At 45.9% G+C, this 19,856-nt stretch overlaps 1 protein-coding gene across 1 annotated transcript in view; it reads right to left on the bottom strand.

Annotated features, from left to right (window-relative positions):
• ATRNL1 (attractin like 1) overlaps window positions 1-19,856 on the bottom strand; it is a 1,044,719-nt gene that overhangs the window by 403,672 nt on the left and 621,191 nt on the right. Inside the window, exon 25 of the mRNA XM_065407744.1 lies at window positions 7,750-7,811. Within this exon, the coding sequence (XP_065263816.1) occupies window positions 7,750-7,811 (62 nt within the window). The remainder of the gene's footprint in view (window positions 1-7,749; window positions 7,812-19,856) is intronic.

Genomic DNA, 19,856 nt, shown 5'->3' with positions numbered 1-19,856 from the left:
TATATACATTTACTATTCATCGCATATGTAGTTGCTTCATCCTCTTTGCTATTACCATACCACTGTAAAGCAACGTGATGATTTTTCCTTTGGCTCATCCATTCTGATCGATCATTTTCTAGCTAGGTCGTCACTGAGCTACACTTACAGTCATTATTGACAGGAGTTGACCCTATGCAAAGAAGCATGACTGCCTTGGCTTCTCTGCAATATGAAAACAAGATGAGGTCTAATTCTGAAGGTCATTAACAGATAAAGGAAAAGCACATTTTTCTAACATATTGTTTATTAAGTGTAATTGAGTTACCATCCACAAGGATATGTGGTAAATTGCTGGCACTACTATAATGGGTCCCGCGCTTTCTCTTCTTGTGGGGGTGTTCAGGGTGCCGTTTCTCACCCCTGATCTGGGGTATTAACTGTCCCACTAGTATCCCAGAGAAGGGGAGTGGAGAGGGAGGGACCCGAGCCTGCCCTCTACTCTGGGTCCCAGCCCAGGGGCCCTAGGGATAGCGGTAAACCACTTGAGCTAGCGATTCCCTCCCCTGGGCTACTTCCCTCTACGGCCCTTCAGCTTGGGGGGCTTCCTGCCCTCTCTCTGCTTGGGCAAGGTTTCTCCCAACCCCTTGTGCCTGTGGAGTCCCTCTGCTCTGTACAAGCCGGGTTTCCCTTTACCTAGGGTCTTGGTCTTTTGGCCCCACTCTTTTCCAAACTCTCCTCTGCTTCCCTCCAAACTGCTCTCCTTCAAACTGCTCTCTGCTCCAACACCAAACCACTCTGCTTCAACTCCTCCAACTCTCTGATTGAAGCAGGGGGGTTTTATCAGGTGACTGGCTTCAGGTGCTCTAATTGGCTTAATTGGCTTCAGGTGCTCTAATTAATCTGTAGCAGCCTCTCTTCCCTCTACAGGGAATAAGGCTCTCATCATCCGGGGGGTTACATATCTCCCATCTATCACTCTCCTGCTGCCCTCTGGCCATACTATATCACAGATATTATCTGTCAGAGATATATGATAAGCAATGTTGTCAAGTGTGATACTTCTTTATTTTGTAAAAACAACCGAATGCCAAAGTGCTAACCTTTACTGACAACAAATGATTAACATTGTGTACTGGGGTACTCCAAGAGAATAACATAATAGCCCCAAATTGTCTTTAAACTGATGGCTAAAGATACCATGTTTCAACAAAGGTTGACAAAATTTGACAAAGGGGTTCAACAACCCTGGAAGGAGGTAGGAAGAACACTATATCAATTCCAAACTAGTTACATAAGGTAAACAACTCAGAGACCAAGGTGCAGGGGGGCCATTACAATGTACACCACCAGATGAGACAGGCTGACAGAGAAGGGGATTCACAGAGTGTGAAGGAAGAAAAAAAATGTGAACTAGGACTTAAGTAAGAGAACAAGATATTGAAGTGCAGGCGGTGAAACAGCTACATGGCTAAAGTAAGGATGTAAGCTTTTTGATTATAACACATAAAGGTACCTGAAGTGCTAAGAAACTTTCCTATCAACCTAGTATGATTTGTGTAACTTGAGGCTGCAGTTGAAGTGTTTTAGTATTGATTTACTAATTACTCAATGTAGAAATGTTTCTGAACGTACTAAATGCTCACCAGGGTTCAATTATGACTAAGGATATGATTCTGTCATGGTCGTCATGGATTCTGTGACTTTCCGGAATCTCCATGACTTCTTCTGGGGCAGGGCTGGAGCAGGTCTCAGCCCCAGGCCACTGGAGCAATGGCCGCAGGGCTGAAGCAGCGACTGGGGTTGGGTCATCACCCTTGGGGCTGGAGCAGTGGCGGTCAGCCCCTGCTGCAGGAGTAGTGGTGGGGCTGCCAGAACAGCTGACCAGCAGTCAGTCCTGGGGCAGCTGGAATAGCTGACTAGTGGTCAGCCTCAAGGCTGCCAGAGCAGCACCCCCCAGGCCACCGGAACAGCGGCCAACAGCCAGCCCCGGAGCCACTGGAGCAGCGGCCAGGATTGGGTCAGCCCCCTCTGGGGCTGGAGCAGCAGCAGTCAGCCCCTGACACAGTAGCAGCGGTGGGGCTGGAGGAGCTGCAAGTCTCTGGCAGTGCTCTATTTGTGCCCGCCCAGGATATTTTTCATAAAAGTCAGGGACAGGTCACAGGCTTCCATGAATTTTTGTTTATTGCCTGCAACATTTTTACTAAAAATATCCGTGACAGAATCTTAACCTTAGTTATCACCAACATCATGAAGATTTAATTTGGGACTTATAGTAATAATAATAATTATTATTAATAATAATTAATAATAGTCTCCCTGATTTCGAGGAGGACATAGACAAACACAGTTAGTACTAATGGGTCTTCGCTTGACTCCATAGACCAATTCGGGAAGAACAACATTTACTTCACTGGCCACAGACTAATGAGAGCCAGAGTGTAACCCAAGTGTGGCTGGCAGGTTGCAGTTGCCCAAGACACTCAGGATGTGGCTTACATGCTTGAAGGTGCTTTGTGAGTGGCCCAGGTGGGAGCTACTTCAGCAAAGCATTGTAAGGAACCCAAGGTTGTAAGGCAGGGGTGACACAGCTGCTCATTAGTCTGGATTGTACCTGGTATGTCACAAACATGCACAGAGAAACGTCATGAGGACAACAGCATTATACACTTTAATTTGTGTCTATAGATAGATTCCATGTTCCTTCCAAATTCAGTGATAAAGGCAACAATATGTGGTGCTGACTTTCTTAATTTGTGCATCCATTTTGTGATCGACTGTCACTTCATTATTTAACATACTGCTGAGATAAATAAACTGTTTGATGGTTTGGAGCATGATACCTTCCAAAATTATTATTCTTGGTAAAGTTGTTGAAAAGATGGCTGGTACAGCTTTTGTGTGGCTGATGGTAAGGCCAAAGTTATGAGCCACCACAGCAAGGTGGTTTGTACGATCTTGTAATGCTGCTTCAGAATGTGCCACCAAGGTGCAATAATCGGAGTAGAACAGTTCCTGGATCAAAGCTTCGCTCATCTTGGTATTTGCAAGTAGACAAGAAAGATTAAAGAACCTGTCAGTTCAAAAGTGTATAAAGTCACCATTTGAAGAGCCATGAAGGGTTTCCTCTAGCATCACAGCAAAGTATAAACAAAATGTCTAGGAGAAAAGACATCCTTACTTCACCCCATTTGTGACTGGAAATGGATCTATTAGATCACCATCAACACTAACTTTTCCATCCATGCCTTCATGGAATTGCCGAACAATATTAATAAATTTGTCTGGGCATCCAAATTTAGTAAGCAATTTCCAGACAGCCGTGTGGTTGACCGTGTCAAAAACCTTGGTTAGACTGAGAAACATGATGTACGAAGGTTGATGTTGTTCGTGACATTTTTATTTTGATTGTCAGACATGCCACAGCACTCCACTGAACATAAAAGCTACACTGTGACTCAGACCAAACTTTGTCCACCAGGAGCTGGTTCAAGAGAATCCATGCAGGAATGTTACTGGGCACGGAGAGCAAGGAGATGCTGCAGTAGATACCATAACCACTGTTTAAGCCTTTGCACTTGTAGATAGTGACAAGGTTAGCATCTTTTAGTTGTTGCAGTATGATTTCTTGAAGCCAGACGTGATAAGAATTCAAAAAGCTTGTCAATGAGAGGATTTCCTCCACGTTTGAAAACGTCAGCTGGAGTGCATCAGGACCAGGATATTTGTTATTTTTCATTGCTTGAACAGTCTCTAGCACCTCGGCTCATGAGGGTGGATCAGCAAGTGCATTAGATGTAGGTAGTTTACAGACATTATCCAGTGACTCATCAGGGACAGTAGACAGATGATTAAGTAATTCAGTAAAGTGTTCACACCACCCTTGGTGGATGATAGTGTGATCTGTGATGAGAAATTCATCATCAGCACTTGTTAGCGGTAAAGGCAGATTGGGTAGGGCTATACACAGCTTTGACCATATCATAAAAGCTTTTGGGATCATGTTATTCTGCAAGGAACTGCAATTCAGCCACTTGGTGTTCAAACCACATATTTTGCTTTCGGCAGAATTTGTGTTGAAGTTTGCTGCAAGCTATTCTATATCTGGCCTTTTTCAACTCAGAGGACAGGTCAGGTAAGAGCACATTATGACCTTGCCTGTTTGGCATGAAGAAGATTTGATATTTCAGAACCATTATCATTGAGCCAAGCTGCATGATGGCATTTCGTATATCAAACACAACTGACAACTTTATTAGAGATTGTATCACACAGGATTACACTCATTAAGCAGATACATCATCATTGATTGTTGGAAGTTTTCAAAATGATAGTTAGCTGTGTTGAGAATTGTTCGGTGGTTGATGGATCTTTCATCCGGGAAACATTTAGATACTTAAATGACTGGTTTTTATGCATTTTCGGCCAAATAGAAAGGGAGAACTTTGACTGAACAAGACAACGGTCAGTCTAGCAATCAGCTCAGTGTAATACCTAGGTTATGTGCACATCCCGTAGGTCCCGCTATCGGACCAACACATAGTCACGCAGATGCCAATGACATGACCAAGGATGCATCCAAATTATTTTGTATTTGTCATGGAAATGGAAGACAGTGTTTGTGATAAATAACTGGTGCCCACCATGTCACCAGCAAAAGTAAGCCATTACTATTCATTCTGCCAATGCTATGTTTGCCAAGTATGCCGCACCATGTAGAATCATCATCGCCAACATGAGCAGGGAGTCAATCAGATCAGATTATTTAGTTTGGAGTAAATTTGCTCCTTCCCCTCATCAGAGTTAGCGACTGTTTGCATGTAGGACTGATTACCGAAGCATAACATCCACCTCTCAGAGCAGCTGAAGCTTCAGCAATCTGTCATTTATACCAATGGGTAGGCTCTCCAAACAAGAGACAAGATTTTTTCTAATTGCAAAGCCATCTCCCATGTTATGTGGCTTGTTTTGTAGGTGTCCCTTCCAGAAGAATGTGTACCCCGAACTCTTCTCAGTCAGTTGATCCTCTTCAGCAAATTACTTCTCACTCAGCACCACAATGTTGATGCAATATCTTTCAAGCTCTTGAGCAATCAGAACAATCTGCCTAGCAGGACAGTCAGTTTGATCTGGACGATCAAGGAGTGTACGGACCTTCCATGTTATAACACTGAGACAATAGGAAACTTTTCAAGGCATGTGTAAGTTTCAACCATGTGATGGAACACCTTCCAGCTACAGTACACTGGCCACAGCTGTTCAAGATGAGCAATTTTTAGGACACCTTTTCTAGCCCCCTCCTCAGATTGCCGTCAGCTATACTGTCCCTGAATAAAGCAGTAGAGTAAATCATGATGCTGCCAACTATGTTTTCCCCCCAAGTCAATGCAGAGCCTCTCTTGCTACAGAGGGCAGGACAAGAGGCAATGGGTCTTCAAATACTTAAAAGGCTGCCATAAAAAAATGGAGAAAAATTGCCACAGATGGCAATTTGTTGGATTTCTGTATGTTGCCACAGAGGGCAGGACAAGAGGCAATGGGTTCAAACTACAGTATAACAGTTTCAGTTTAAATCTCAGGAAAAACTTCCTAATTGTACGAACAGTACAATACTGGAACAAACTGCCTAGGGAAGTCATAAAAGCTCCTTCATGGGAGGTTTTCAAAAACAGGCTGGATAGCCATCTGTTTTGGGTGGTTAAGACAACAAATCCTGCATCTTGGCAGGGGGTTAGACTAGAGGACCCTTGTGGTCCCTTCTAACCCTATGATGCTATGATTGTAATCTGGCCAGTTGCTAACATGCATCACAGCTCCAAACTAGCTACTTTTATGAAAAAATTCAGGGAGATGTCAGCCTTCTCAAAACTTATAATCACTCTTTTCAGAACTATGAATCTATAGCATTTATATATTGCTTTTCATCTCGATGCAGCGAAGTAATTTGTGCACGTATGTTGATAAATAACAGCCTCACTATCACTGTTTGACAGCTGACTATGGGATCATGTGTTTAAAAAAAGAAAGAAAAACAACAATATAAAATTAATTTAAGCTAACTTCCACCTAAGTGACATCATTAAGAATCATCATTTTAGATATCACTATACTATATAACTAAATTTATACTTTCTGTCTTGTGTAATCTCAAAATGTAATTTTGGTTGGATTAGTTTTCAAGTGATAGGCAGCCTTGGAAATCTAAAAATTTCAAAATCTTAAATTCTAGAAGAAACAGATGTTTTCAAATAATGCTTTAACATTTTAAATTCCTTTGTTGAAGAATATCGTAGAATCTTACAAAAAGGTTTATAAATTTGATGATGTTTTTGATCCCAAAATACGTTTTGATCACCACTCTATTACCATTACAAACCTCATATGTAAGAATCACAATACACCTGCAGCTGGACTGTGTCCGTGGCATGCCAGGTCACTCATATGAGCCTTCATCATGTCTTAGTTGGATTACTGTAATTAATTGTATATAGAATTTCTTGTTTTCTTTCTACAAGCTACCATGTTTTCAGATTTCTATAGGAAGGTTGCTAACATTAGTGAAACACCTCTGTGCCGGTGTCTGTGCACAGCTTCACTACCATAGGAGAATCACTAGGGAAACTGTACCTTAGGCAGGCACAATTTCTCTAGATATTGCCCTGTTTGTGGTGAAGGAGGAAAGATGGGGATACCCTTTGCATCAGACAATAGGTACAAGATTAATGTGTTAGTTTGGGGAGTAGAGATCTCATGGCTTGCCCACTTCTGGGTGAGTTGTATCCCAGAGGGGGATACAGAGGCAAGCAGTCCACAAATTACTTAAGAGCTGGCAAAGAAAAAAAAAATTAAACAATTTTTAGGCCAAATCACCGACATCACCAGAGCTGCACTCATTTACAAAAGAAGAGGATATTACCTTTTGAGTATAAGAACCAATCAGAGCAGATTAGATTGAAGTAGCTAACCGGATTAGAGAGATTTGCATATACATTGCACAGTTATTGGGAAATAAACATATAGCAATTATGTAAATCTTGCACTCTGGTGAATAATGGCTGTCTGCCATTGTACACAAATTTGCATACTGAATGGTTATTGGGAAATAACTGAACAGTGATACTCCAAAGTAGTGTAGGTAATTCATACACGTTAAAAGTTACACATTCTTATAAAACAGTTGATTTTTTAAAAAGTGTTTCAATTTAATCCTGTTTTGGATCAGAGAACAGTCCTACATTTTCAGATAGGGACCAATGCTGCATTCCTTCCACAGCCAAATCTCACAGCCCACTTGTCTTTTAACAACATATTCAAGAAAGGAAAAGTGAAGACTCTCTTGATTTTGTTTAAAAACAAACAAACAGTTTTCTTCAACAGTTTTCGTAATATGAGTTTATAGTAATAATTCTATACAAAATACTTATTTCAAAATCATCACATGCAGGTCTACCTGCATTTATATAAATCAGCATAACTGGCCTATGATTTCTATTACATACTAACATTAAAGGTATGCAGTTGGAAAAATATTTTGGCTAATCTTTGCATAAAGAATGCAAAGACTATCATTATTATAGCCAAGAGGATAATAACTGTATTAACCCAAAGTACAGAGGTCAGGATCCTCAGCAGTAGTAAATCAGTGTTGGCACACATAAATTAAAGGTTTCCATGTAGGGATTTCTTAAGAATTAAGAACTGGCAAATCTAATGCTTTGGTGGAACATAAATTAGTATGGATTCAATTAGACATTAGAAGAAGCAATTTACCTGAAGAAGGTGACAAAGAACTGCACAAGATCCATGATGGTGTTGTGCTGTGAAAAAGCAACCTGCAAATAAAAATAAAATAATTACCACAACATTTTCACAGTCAACAATCCCTTAGAATGTTCTAGAAATAGGTGATTTTTTGACTCCACGGATGATCAGTTTAAAGTGTAATTTCGGCATGGTATGCATACCTGCACAACATCCACTTACCATAAAGAGAGCTGGGTAAATAACTTCCAAAACAGGTGCTTAAAATGGATCTCTTTATGTCAAGTGCAAAACAATGGAATGCAGTCATCATCTCATATTAAAATTAATGGAAATATACACATAAGACTATAATGTGACATGTATAATACCTGGAACAAACTTTTGAAGATTAATAGACAGTTAATAGACAAATAGATTTGAAGACAATTCCAGAAAAAACCATACAGAGTGTTTTTTTATATTTAACTCAGCAATATTTTAATTATTTTCATTTCCATTTTAGTTAGGATATTGAGAACAGATTTTAAAAGCGACACTCAAAAACATTCTATGCCATTAAACCAAGACATTTTTAAAGTTTTTTTTCCAAGATAAAGCACACTACAACATATTTTTTAAAATAATGTTAATTTAAAAAACAGGTAAATTTGGTGCATAATAAAAACAGATTATTCCAAAACAAACACATATTAACAAACAGTGTTTTAGGTGAGGTTACTTTTTAAAATAAGATGGCCAGAACTTTGTGCAATATTTCAAATCAAGCCCTTCTATTAGATCTATTCATAATGCTAGAATAAATTCCCTCTAACACGTTTTTTTAAATAATTGCACATCATACATCCTATAATTTATTTTTAAATAATGTTAAGAGCTGTGACTAATGTTTTAGAGTTATAGTTGCCAATATCCCATGATCCATCTCTTGTTCAGTGTTTTGTAGTATGTAATTACTGAATTGAGGACATAGTCTATTCTTTATTACTGTTACTGTAGAATTTTCTATAATGAATTGCAAAAGGTGTTTCTCTGACAATGCTCCACCTCTATCCAAGTCATTCTTGTTTCTACTATTTTTCTGCAATAATGGTCTGGTCCTCACTACCCATAAGTCCAAAGAACTTAAATTTTCCTTAAGAGTCAATATATGCACTTTGGATATGATACATCAAGACAATTATTATAGCTTCATCCTAAAAGGTGGTATTGATGTTAATGATTATACTACAAAGGTATTTTTGTGCATTCAACTGTCCAAATGGTTCTCTCACACAGAATCTTGGCTTTCCATTATTCCACATTAAGGTTAGAATGTGACTTCAGCCCTACACAGGAGTGGTGTATTAATTTCCCCATTGGAGGAGTAAACCCAGAAGACATTGTCAGTCAGACAGACTTCTGAAAATTGCAATTCATCTTCTGCTGCTTTTTTCTAAATAATTTGCTGTTGCAAGTATCAGGGGGTAGCCGTGTTAGTCTGTATCCACAAAAACAACAAGGAGTCTGGTGGTATCTTAGGGTATGTCTACACTATGAAATTAGGTCGAATTAATAGAAGCCAGTTTTATAGAAATCGGTTGTATACAGCCGATTGTGTGTGTCCCCACATAAAATGCTCTAAGTGCTCTAGTCGGCGGACCGCGTCCACAGTACCGAGGCTAGCGTCGACTTCCGGAACATTGCACTATGGGTAGCTATCCCACAGTTCCCGCAGTCTCCGCCGCCCATTGGAATTCTGGGTTGAGATCCCAATGCCCGAATGATGCAAAACAGTGTCGCGGGGGGTTCTGGGTACATGTCGTCAGGCCCCTCCCCCTCCGTCAGAGCAATGGCAGACAATAGATTCGCGCCTTTTTACCTGGGTTACCTGTGCAGACAACATACCACGGCAAGCATGGAGCCCGCTCAGCTCAGCTCACCGTCACCATATGTCATCTGGGTGCCGGCAGACGTGGGACTGCATTGCTACACAGCAGCAGCAGCTAACTGCCTTTTGGTGGTAGACGGTGCAGCATGACTGGTAGCCTTCATCGGCGATCTGGGTGCTGGCAGCTGTGGGGCTGGCAGCCATAGGGCTGCATTGCACCAGCCCTTGCCTTTTGCCTTTTGGCAGTAGATGGTTTATTACGACTGGTAACCGTCCTCGTCGTACAGCAGTGGCTGGAACTCCGTATGTCCCCCATCCCCCCAGTCATATTCTGCTGCCTTCACAATGACGATGATGGCTATCAGTCGTAGTATGCCATTTTCTGCCAAGCGCCCTGTTGGATCATTGCACATTAGCAGAGTCTTCCCTGAGCAGCAGATCGTGCAATAGGCCTGAAGGCCATCGTCATCATAACTGCCAAGCGCCCAGTATTTGCTGCCAAGCACCCAGAAGATGCCGAGGGCTATCAGTCATGCTGCACCGTCGTCTTAAGATGTAAAAAATAGATTTGTTCTGTATTCATTTGCTTCCCCCCTCCCTCCGTGAAATCAACGGCCTGCTAAACCCAGGCTTTTGAGTTCAATCTTTGGGGGGGGCCATTCTGTGTGACAGTTGTTTGTGTTTCTCCCTGATGCACAACCACCTTTGTTGATTTTAATTCCCTGTACCTGTACGCCATGTCGTCACTCGCCCCTCCCTCCCTCCTTCCTTCCCCTGGTCCGTCAGATACTAGTTTCGCGCCTTTTTTCAGACCAGACGCCATAGCTAGCACTGGGATCATGGAGCCCGCTCAGATCACCGCGGCAATTATGAGCACTATGAACACCACGCGCATTGTCCTGGAGTATATGCAGAGCCAGGACATGCCAAAGCAAAACCAGGACCAGCCGAGGAGGCGATTGCAGCGCGGCCACGAGAGTGATGAGGAAATGGACATGGACATAGGCCTCTCACAAGGCACAGGCCCCAGCAATTTGGAAATCATGGTGTTCCTGGGGCAGGTTGATGCCGTGGAACGCCGATTCTGGGCCCGGGAAACAAGCACAGACTGGTGGGACCGCATCGTGCTGCAGGTGTGGGACGATTCCCAGTGGCTGCGAAACTTTCGCATGCGTAAGGGCACTTTCATGGAACTTTGTGACTTGCTTTCCCCTGCCCTGAAGCGCCAGAATACCAGGATGAGAGCAGCCCTCACAGTTGAGAAGCGAGTGGCGATAGCCCTGTGGAAGCTTGCAACGCCAGACAGCTACCGGTCAGTCGGGAATCAATTTGGAGTGGGCAAATCTACTGTGGGGGCTGCTGTGATCCAAGTTGCCAAGGCAATGAGAGACCTGGTGATATCAAGGGTAGTGACTCTGGGAAACGTGCAGGCCATAGTGGATGGCTTTGCTGCAATGGGATTCCCAAACTGTGGTGGGGCCATAGACGGAACTCATATCCCTATCTTGGCACCGGAGCACCAAGCCACCGAGTACATAAACCGCAAGGGGTACTTTTCAATGCTGCTGCAAGCCCTGGTGGATCACAAGGGACGTTTCACCAACATCAACGTGGGCTGGCCGGGAAGGGTACATGATGCTCGCGTCTTCAGGCACTCTGCTCTGTTTCGAAAGCTGGAGGAAGGGACTTTCTTCCCGGACCAGAAAATAACCGTTGGGGATGTTGAAATGCCTATCGTGATCCTTGGGGACCCAGCCTACCCCTTAATGCCATGGCTCATGAAGCCGTACACAGGCAGCCTGGACAGTAGTCAGGACCTGTTCAACTACAGGCTGAGCAAGTGCCGAATGGTGGTGGAATGTGCATTTGGGCGTTTAAAAGCGCGCTGGCGCAGCTTACTGACTCGCTCAGACCTTAGCGAAAAGAATATCCCCATTGTTATTGCTGCTTGCTGTGCGCTCCACAATATCTGTGAGAGTAAGGGGGAGACATTTATGGCGGGGTGGGAGGTTGAGGCAAATCGCCTGGCCGCTGATTACGCGCAGCCAGACACCAGGGCGGTTAGAAGAGCACAGCATGGCGCGGTGCGCATCAGAGAAGCTTTGAAAACGAGTTTTGTGACTGGCCAGGCTACGGTGTGAAACTTCTGTTTGTTTCTCCTTGAAGAACCCTCCCCACCCGGTTAACTCTACTTCCCTGTAAACCAACCACCCCACCCTCCCCTACCCTCCCCCCTTCGAGCACCACTTGCAGAGGCAATAAAGTCATTGTTACTTCACATTCTTGCATTCTTTATTAATTCATCACACAACTAGGGGGATAATTGCAAAGGTAGCCCGGGATGGGTGGGGGAGGAGGGAAGGAAAAGGACACACTGCAGTTTAAAACTTTAACTCTTATTGAAGGCAAGCCTTCTGATGCGAGGGCAATCATCTGGGGTGGAGTGACTGGGTGGGCCGGAGGCCCCCCACCATGTTCTTGGGCGTCTGGGTGAGGAGGCTATGGAACTTGGGGAGGAGGGCTGTTGGTTACACAGGGGCTGTAGCGGCGGTCTCTGCTCCTGCTGCCTTTCCTGCAGCTCAACCATACGCTGGAGCATATCAGTTTGATGCTCCAGCAGCCAGAGCATCGACTCTTGCCTTCTGTCTGCAAACTGACGCCACCTATCATCTTCAGCCCGCAACTTGCTCTGTTCATCCCGCGATTCAGCACGCCACCTCTCCTCTCGTTCATATTGGGCTTTTCTATAATCAGTCATTGACTGCCTCCACGCATTCTGCTGTGCTCTGTCAGCGTGGGAGGACATCTGTAGTTCTGTAAACATGTCATCACGTGTCCTTCGCTTTCTCTTTCTAATCTTCACTGTCCTCTGTGAAGGAGAAACATTTGCAGCTGGTGGAGGAGAAGGGAGAGGTGGTTAAAAAAGACACATTTTAGAGAACAATGGGTACACTCTTTCACGTTAAATTTTGCTGTTCACATTACACAGCACATGTGCTTTCGTTACAAGGTCGCATTTTTCCTCTTATATTGAGGGCCTGCCGGTTTGGTGTGAGAGATCACTCACGCAGTGCCAGGCCACAGATTTCAGCTTGCAGGCAGCCATGGTAAGACACAGTCTTTTGGCTTTTTTAACCTTCTTAACATGTGGGAATGGTTTCAAACAGTAGTGCTCTCATTTCCCATACCAAGCACCCGTTGGGTTGGCCATTTAAAATGGGTTTGCAATGTAAAAGGAGGGGCTGCGGTTTCAGGGTTAACATGCAGCACAAACCCAACTAATTCCCCTCCCCCACACCCAATTCTCTGGGATGATCACTTCACCCCTCCCCCCACCGCGTGGCTAACAGCGGGGAATATTTCTGTTCAGCACAGCAGGAACGGGCACCTCTGAATGTCCCCTTAATAAAATTGCCCCATTTCAACCAGGTGAACGTGAATGATATCACTCTCCTGAGGATAACAAAGAGCGATCAGGAATGGATGTTGTCTGCATGCCAGCAAACACCGGGACCATACGCTGCCATGCTTTGTTATGCAATGATTCCAGACTACGTGCTACTGGCCTGGCGTGGTAAAGTGTCCTACCATGGCGGACGGGATAAGGCAGCCCTCCCCAGAAACCTTTTGCAAAGGCTTTGGGAGTACATGAAGGAGAGCTTTCTGGAGATGTCTCTGGAGGATTTCCGCTCCATCCCCATACACGTTAACAGACTTTTCCAGTAGCTGTACTGGCCGCGATTGCCAGGGCAAATTAATCATTAATCATTAATCACGCTTGCTTTTAAACCATGTGTAATATTTACAAAGGTACACTCACCAGAGGTCCCCTGTGTGCCCTCAGGGTCTTCGGTGAGTTCGGGGGTTACTGGTTCCAGGTCCAGGGTGACAAACATATCCTGGCTGTTGGGGAAACCGGTTTCTCCGCTTCCTTGCGGCTGTGAGCTATCTACATTTCCTCCATCCTCCTCTTCCGAACCCTCTTCCCTGTGTGTTTCTCCAGTGAGGGAGTCATAGCACACGGTTGGGGTAGTGGTGGCTGCACCCCCTAGAATGGCATGCAGCTCCGCGTAGAAGCGGCATGTTTGCGGCTCAGCCCCGGACCTTCTGTTTGCTTCTCTGGCTTTGTGGTAGGCTTGCCTTAACTCCTTAATTTTCACGCGGCACTGCTGTGCGTCCCTGTTATGGCCTCTTTCCTTCATGGCCTTGGAGACATTTTCTAATATTTTGCCATTTCGTTTACTGCTTCGGAGTTCGGCCAGCACTGATTCATCTCCCCATATGGTGAGCAGATCCTGTACCTCCCGTTCTGTCCATGCTGGAGCTCTTTTGCGATCCTGGGACTCCATCACGGTTACCTGTGCTGATGAGCTCTGCGTGGTCACCTGTGCTCTCCACGCTGAGCAAACAGGAAATGAAATTCAAACGTTCGCGGGGCTTTTCCTGTCTACCTGGCCAGTGCATCTGAGTTGAGAGTGCTGTCCAGAGCGGTCACAATGAAGCACTGTGGGATAGCTCCCGGAGGCCAATAACGTCGAATTCCGTCCACACTACCCCAATTCCGACCCCCTAAGGCCGATTTTATCGCTAATCCCCTCGTCGGAGGTGGAGTACAGAAACCGGTTTAAAGGGCCCTTTAAGTCGAAAGAAAGGGCTTCGTCGTGTGAACGTGTCCAGGTTTAATTCAATTTAACGCGGCTAAAGTCGACCTAAACTCGTAGTGTAGACCAGGCCTTAAAGACTAACAGATTTATTTGGGCATAAGCTTTCGTGGGTAAAAAACCTCACTTCTTCAGATGCATGGAGTGAAAGTTACAGATGCAGGCATTATATAATGACACATGAAGAGAAGGGAGTACCTCGCAAGTGGAGAACCAGTGTTGACAGGGCCAATTCAATCAGGGTGGATGTAGTCCACTCCCAATAATAGATGAGGAGGTTTCAATTCCAGGAGAGGCAACACTGCTTCTGTAATGAGCCAGCCACTCCCAGTCCCTATTCAAGCCCAGATTAATGGTGTTAATGGTGTTGCAGTCAGCCAGCAGCAATTTATGACACTCATCACTCCAGCTCAGCTGCACTGGTCACAGTCAAGGGAGTGTTTATGGAGCCAAGGCTCTATCCTTAACCTGTGTAGTCTACGTTACTTTCTAGCCCTAACCTTATCTACAGTACACAGACTTCCTCTGCCTCTCAGATCAAATGCGCAACTCTGGCACTCCATCATTTGCACAGCAGTACTATAATAAGTCTACTGCAATATCAATAATTCTTGGCTCATTCCTTTGTGGACGAACCCTAGGCTAACCATGGGTTTTCAAATATATAGAATAGCATTCCACCGGTTAAACGTTTATTAACTAGGGCTAAGTGATCAATTGCACGATTAAAAAGATCAGTCGCACGATTAATCACACTGTTAAACAATAATAGAATACCATTTATTTAAATATTTTTGGAGGCTTTCTGCATTTTCAAATATATTGATTTCAATTACAACACAATACAAATTGTACAGTGCTCACTTTATATTTATTTTTATTACAAATATTTGCACGATAATAAACAAAGTAAATAGTATTAGATGAATTGAAAAATACAAGTAATGTAGTGCAGTCTCTTTACCATGAAAGCTGAATTTACAAACGTAGAATTATGTAAGAAAAAATATGCATTCAAAAACAAAACAATGTAAAGCTTTAGGCCTGGTCTACACTAGGAGCTTATATCGAATTTAGCGCCGTTACATCGAATTAACCCTGCACCCGTCCACACCAGGAAGCTACTTAGTTCGAAATAGAGCTCTTTTAAATTCGACTTCTGTAATCCTCGAAAACGAGAGGAGTAGCGCTAAATTCGAAATGGCAATATCGAATTAGGCTAGGTGTGGATGGAAATCGACGGTAATAGCTCCGGGAGCTATCCCACAGTGCACCACTCTGTTGACGCTCTGGACAGCACTTCGAGCTCGGATGCTCTGACCAGCCACACAGGAAAAGCCCCGGGAAAATTTGAATTCCTTTTCCTGTCTGGCCAGTTTGAATCTCATTTTCTGTTTGGACAGCGTGGAGAGCTCAGCAGCACTGGCAACGATGCAGAGCTCTCCAGCAGAGATGGCCGTGCAATCTAATAGAAAGAGGGCCCCAGCATGGACTGATCGGGAAGTCTTGGATCTCATCGCTGTGTGGGGCGATGAGTCCGTGCTTTCCGAGCTGCGCTCCAAAAGAAGGAATGCAAAGATCTACGAGAAGATCTCTAAAGCCATGGCAGAGAGAGGATACAGCCGGGATGCAACGCAGTGCCGCGTGAAAATCAAGGAGCTGAGACAAGGCTACCAAAAAACCAAAGAGGCAAACCGACGCTCCGGATCCCAGCCCCACACATCACGTTTCTACGAGGCACTGCATTCCATCCTAGGTGCGGCCGCCACCACTACCCCACCAGTGACCGTGGACTCCGAGGATGGGATATTGTCCACGGCCGGTTCCTCCTCGGAAATGTTAGGTGACGGGGAAGATGAGGAAGGAGATGAGGAGGACGAGGCAGTCGACAGCGCTTGCACCGCTGATTTCAACGACAGCCAGGAGCTCTTCATCACCCTTACCGAGATCCCCTACCAACCGTCCACAGCCCTTACCCCGGACACCGAATCAGGGGAAGGATCAAGCAGTGAGTGCTTTAAACATCTAAACATTTCATTTTAACATAAGTGGAATATTTATATTGTTAAGAATGGGCTTTTCAGTCACTCATTTAAACATAGAAACTTTTATTTATAACAAAACAGGAATATTAACTATATTAGTAATTTGTTGTTCATGATTTAGTTGGCTTAGTGAACTATTTACTCCTAACTATGTATAGAAAATCAAGTACTGTCCGGATATTCATGATTAGTCCACCACAGGACGCTCCACTCTGTAGTCCGTAATGCTGAACTTAAATGAAAAGGCGGTCAATGTGCCCGGGAATGGACAGACAGTCCTCCTGGGATAGCTCGGCATAGCTCTCCTGCAGGTACCGCTCCAGCATGCGCACGAGGTTCAACGGCAGGGCGATCTTGTTTGGTCCCCCGTGGTAACACACGTTCCCACGCCATGAGTCCATCAGGTAGTCGGGGATCAGTGCGCGGCACAGCATGGCGGCATACGGCCCAGGCCTCTGCATGCTTTCACGCAGCATCCTTCCCCTCTCGGTCTCCGAGATCCTCATGAGTGTTATGTCACACATGACGCCCTGCTTTAAATTAGGGAGGGGAATGTTAGTATTGGGACTGCTTTACAGCCACGCGGTGGAGGCCTCACAGGGGCAGCATACAGGGATCTTTCCCGGGGACAGCCGCGAGGTGGTGGGACAGGGGCAGAGCTCATGCTTCCCTGATTGCTGCCAGCAGAGAGTGGCCTTGCATTCAGTGCGAAAGGAGCCCAGTGCTACTATTACATGCTTAAGCTGCCACAAGTCTACGGCTTACCATGTTTTCCTGCAGCAGAAGTAGAGGTGTCCTGCAACGCTTCTCTGATCGCAACTGCAGGACCCCAGACACATAAGGCGAGGGCCGAAAATTCGACCTTGTCCTGAGTGCGCATGTGAAAGGTGCAGTGCATGGTGTTGTTCACAGAGAAAGACTATGCTCTTTGTTAGCAACTTCATTTATCTGTCTCAGGAATTTACTCCCTTTTTCCCATTCCCACAGACACATCTGCGACTGTCTCCCAACCCAGCCTGGCATCACACTCCCAGAGGCTAGCGCAGATTAGAAGAAGGAAGAGAAAAACTCGTGAAGACATGTTTTATGAACTTATGGAGTGCTCACGAGAGCAGGCAGCCCAGACGACACAGTGGAGGGAGAACTTGTCACAAATGCACAGAGCAGTCATGGAACGGGAGGAGAGGTGGCGCCAGGAGGACCAGCAGGCTACTCAAACCCTGCTTGGACTAATGAGGGAGCAAACGGAGACGCTCCGGCGCCTTGTGGATGTTCTGCAAGACCGGAGGCAGGAGGACAGAGCACTGCTGCTGTCTATCTCTAACCGCCCTCCCCCGCCACCAAGTCCCACACCCCCCTCACCAAAAGTACAAAGAAGGAGGGGCGGCAAGGTCCGTTAAAACTGTCAGTTGGCCACTGCACACTGCTGCAGCAATGGAAGGCTCTCGTTCCAAAGTTTGAAAAGTCCTTTCCTACCCATCTCACACTAGCCCATGTCCAAGTTTCCTCCCCCCCCCCCCTTTTCATGTGCGGTTCATAATAAAACATCTGTTTCTGTTAAGTACTGTTTCCGAGAGTGTCTTTTGGAGGGGATTCTGTCTGAAGGGGGGGAAGGGGTTTGTTACTTGGACAGGACAGTCACCTGTAGCAGGCTACAGAGGCGGGGGCAGGTCCAGCATCAGGACACATACACAGCACAGTCACCAGTTACCCTGGTCAGTCTGGGAGGCGGTTTTCTTGTTCTGGGGTGCGAGGGGGTTGATCTGTGACTTTGTGGCGGGGGAGGGCAGTTAGAGATCCTATGCCGCGGTCCTTATCCTGGATCACAGAGCCACGCAGCAGGGGATCTGTTACCCTCCGCCCCCTGCCAGAAAGTCACTTGGCCGACACATACATCCAGTCCCGCCCAGGACTGCTGGCAGGCTGCGTTGAAACAACCAATCCAGCACTGCGGAGCCTGTCATTCCCGGACTTTAGAAGCATCATTTGCATCAAAACACTAAGCCCGCCCCCCGCCACAGTCTGCGTCCCCGGTTTAAAACATTCCCGCGAAAACAGTAAAAAAGAGAACCTTGTTCATTAACAGAACAGAACAGATTTTATTTGTTGGGAAGGTGGGGAAGGGGGTATGTAACTTGGAAGGATAGTCAACAGTAACTGGGTAAAGAAACGGGGGCAGGTTCAGCATCTGTGTCCACAAAGTAAAAAGTCACTGGAGACCCTGTTCAGTCAGGAACCTGGCTTTCAAAGCCTCCCTGATGCACAGCGCGTCCCGCTGTGATCTTCTAATCGCCCTGCTGTCTGGCTGGACGTAATCAGAAGCCAGGCTATTTGCCTCAAGCTCCCACCCCGCCATAAAGGTCTCCCCCTTGCTCTCACACAAATTGTGGAGCACACAGCAAGCAGCTATCACAATCGGGATATTGGTCTCGCTGAGATCACAGCGAGTGAGTAGGCTTCTCCATCTCCCCTTGAGACGGCCAAAAGCACACTCCACCACCATTCTGCACTTGCTGAGCCGGTAGTTGAATAGTTCTTTCCCTGAGTCCAGTGCGCCAGTGTAGGGCTTCATGAGCCAGGGCATTAGCGGGTATGCAGGGTCCCCGAGGATGACTGTTGGCATCTCCACATCCCCAACAGTTACTTTGTGGTCCGGGAAGTAAAGACCTTCCTGCAGCCGTCTACACAGCCCAGAGTTCCTGAACACCCTAGCGTCATGAACCTTGCCAGGCCATCCAACGTAGATATTGGTAAAACGTCCCCGATGGTCCACCAGTGCTTGCAGCACCATGGAAAAGTAGCCCTTCCGGTTGATGTACTGGCTAGCTTGGTGGTCCGGTGCCAGGATAGGGATGTGAGTCCCATCTATAGCCCCACCGCAGTTTGGGAATCCCATCTCGGCAAAGCCATCTCTGATGAGCTCCACGTTTCCCAGGGTCACTACCTTAGATAGCAGTAGCTTGACGATTGCCCTGGCTACTTGCATAACAGCAACCCCCACGGTAGACTTGCCCACGCCAAACTGGTTAGCGACGGACCGGTAGCTGTCTGGCGTTGCGAGCTTCCAGAGGGCTATGGCCACTCGCTTCTGGACAGTCAGGGCTGCCCGCATCCGGGTGTCCTTTCGCTTCAGGGAAGGGGACAGCAACTCACACAGTTCGAGGAAAGTCCCCTTCCGCATGCGAAAGTTGCGCAGCCACTGGGATTCATCCCAGACCTGCAGCACTATGCGGTCCCACCATTCCGTGCTGGTTTCACGGGCCCAGAATCGCCGTTCAACAGTATCAACAAGACCCAGTGACAGCGAGATGTCCTGGGCGCTGGGTCTCATGTTCTCAGAGAGGTCGGAGCTAGTGTCCGACTTCATGCCGTCACGGTAGTGCCGTAGCCTCCTCTCATGATTGATCTGCAGCTGCCTCTGGTACAGGTGGAGGAGAAGCTGCGAGGCGTTGAGAACTGCCACAACTGCAGCGATGGTCGCAGCGGGATCCATGCTCGCACTGCTGTGGCGTCCGCGCTGTCACTGATCAGAAAAGCGCG

This window comes from Emys orbicularis, chromosome 7 (assembly GCF_028017835.1).
Source record: "Emys orbicularis isolate rEmyOrb1 chromosome 7, rEmyOrb1.hap1, whole genome shotgun sequence".
Lineage (NCBI taxonomy): Eukaryota > Metazoa > Chordata > Testudines > Emydidae > Emys > Emys orbicularis.
The sequence above is the reverse complement of the archived record's forward strand: the minus strand, read 5'-3'. Positions and strand labels throughout refer to the sequence as shown.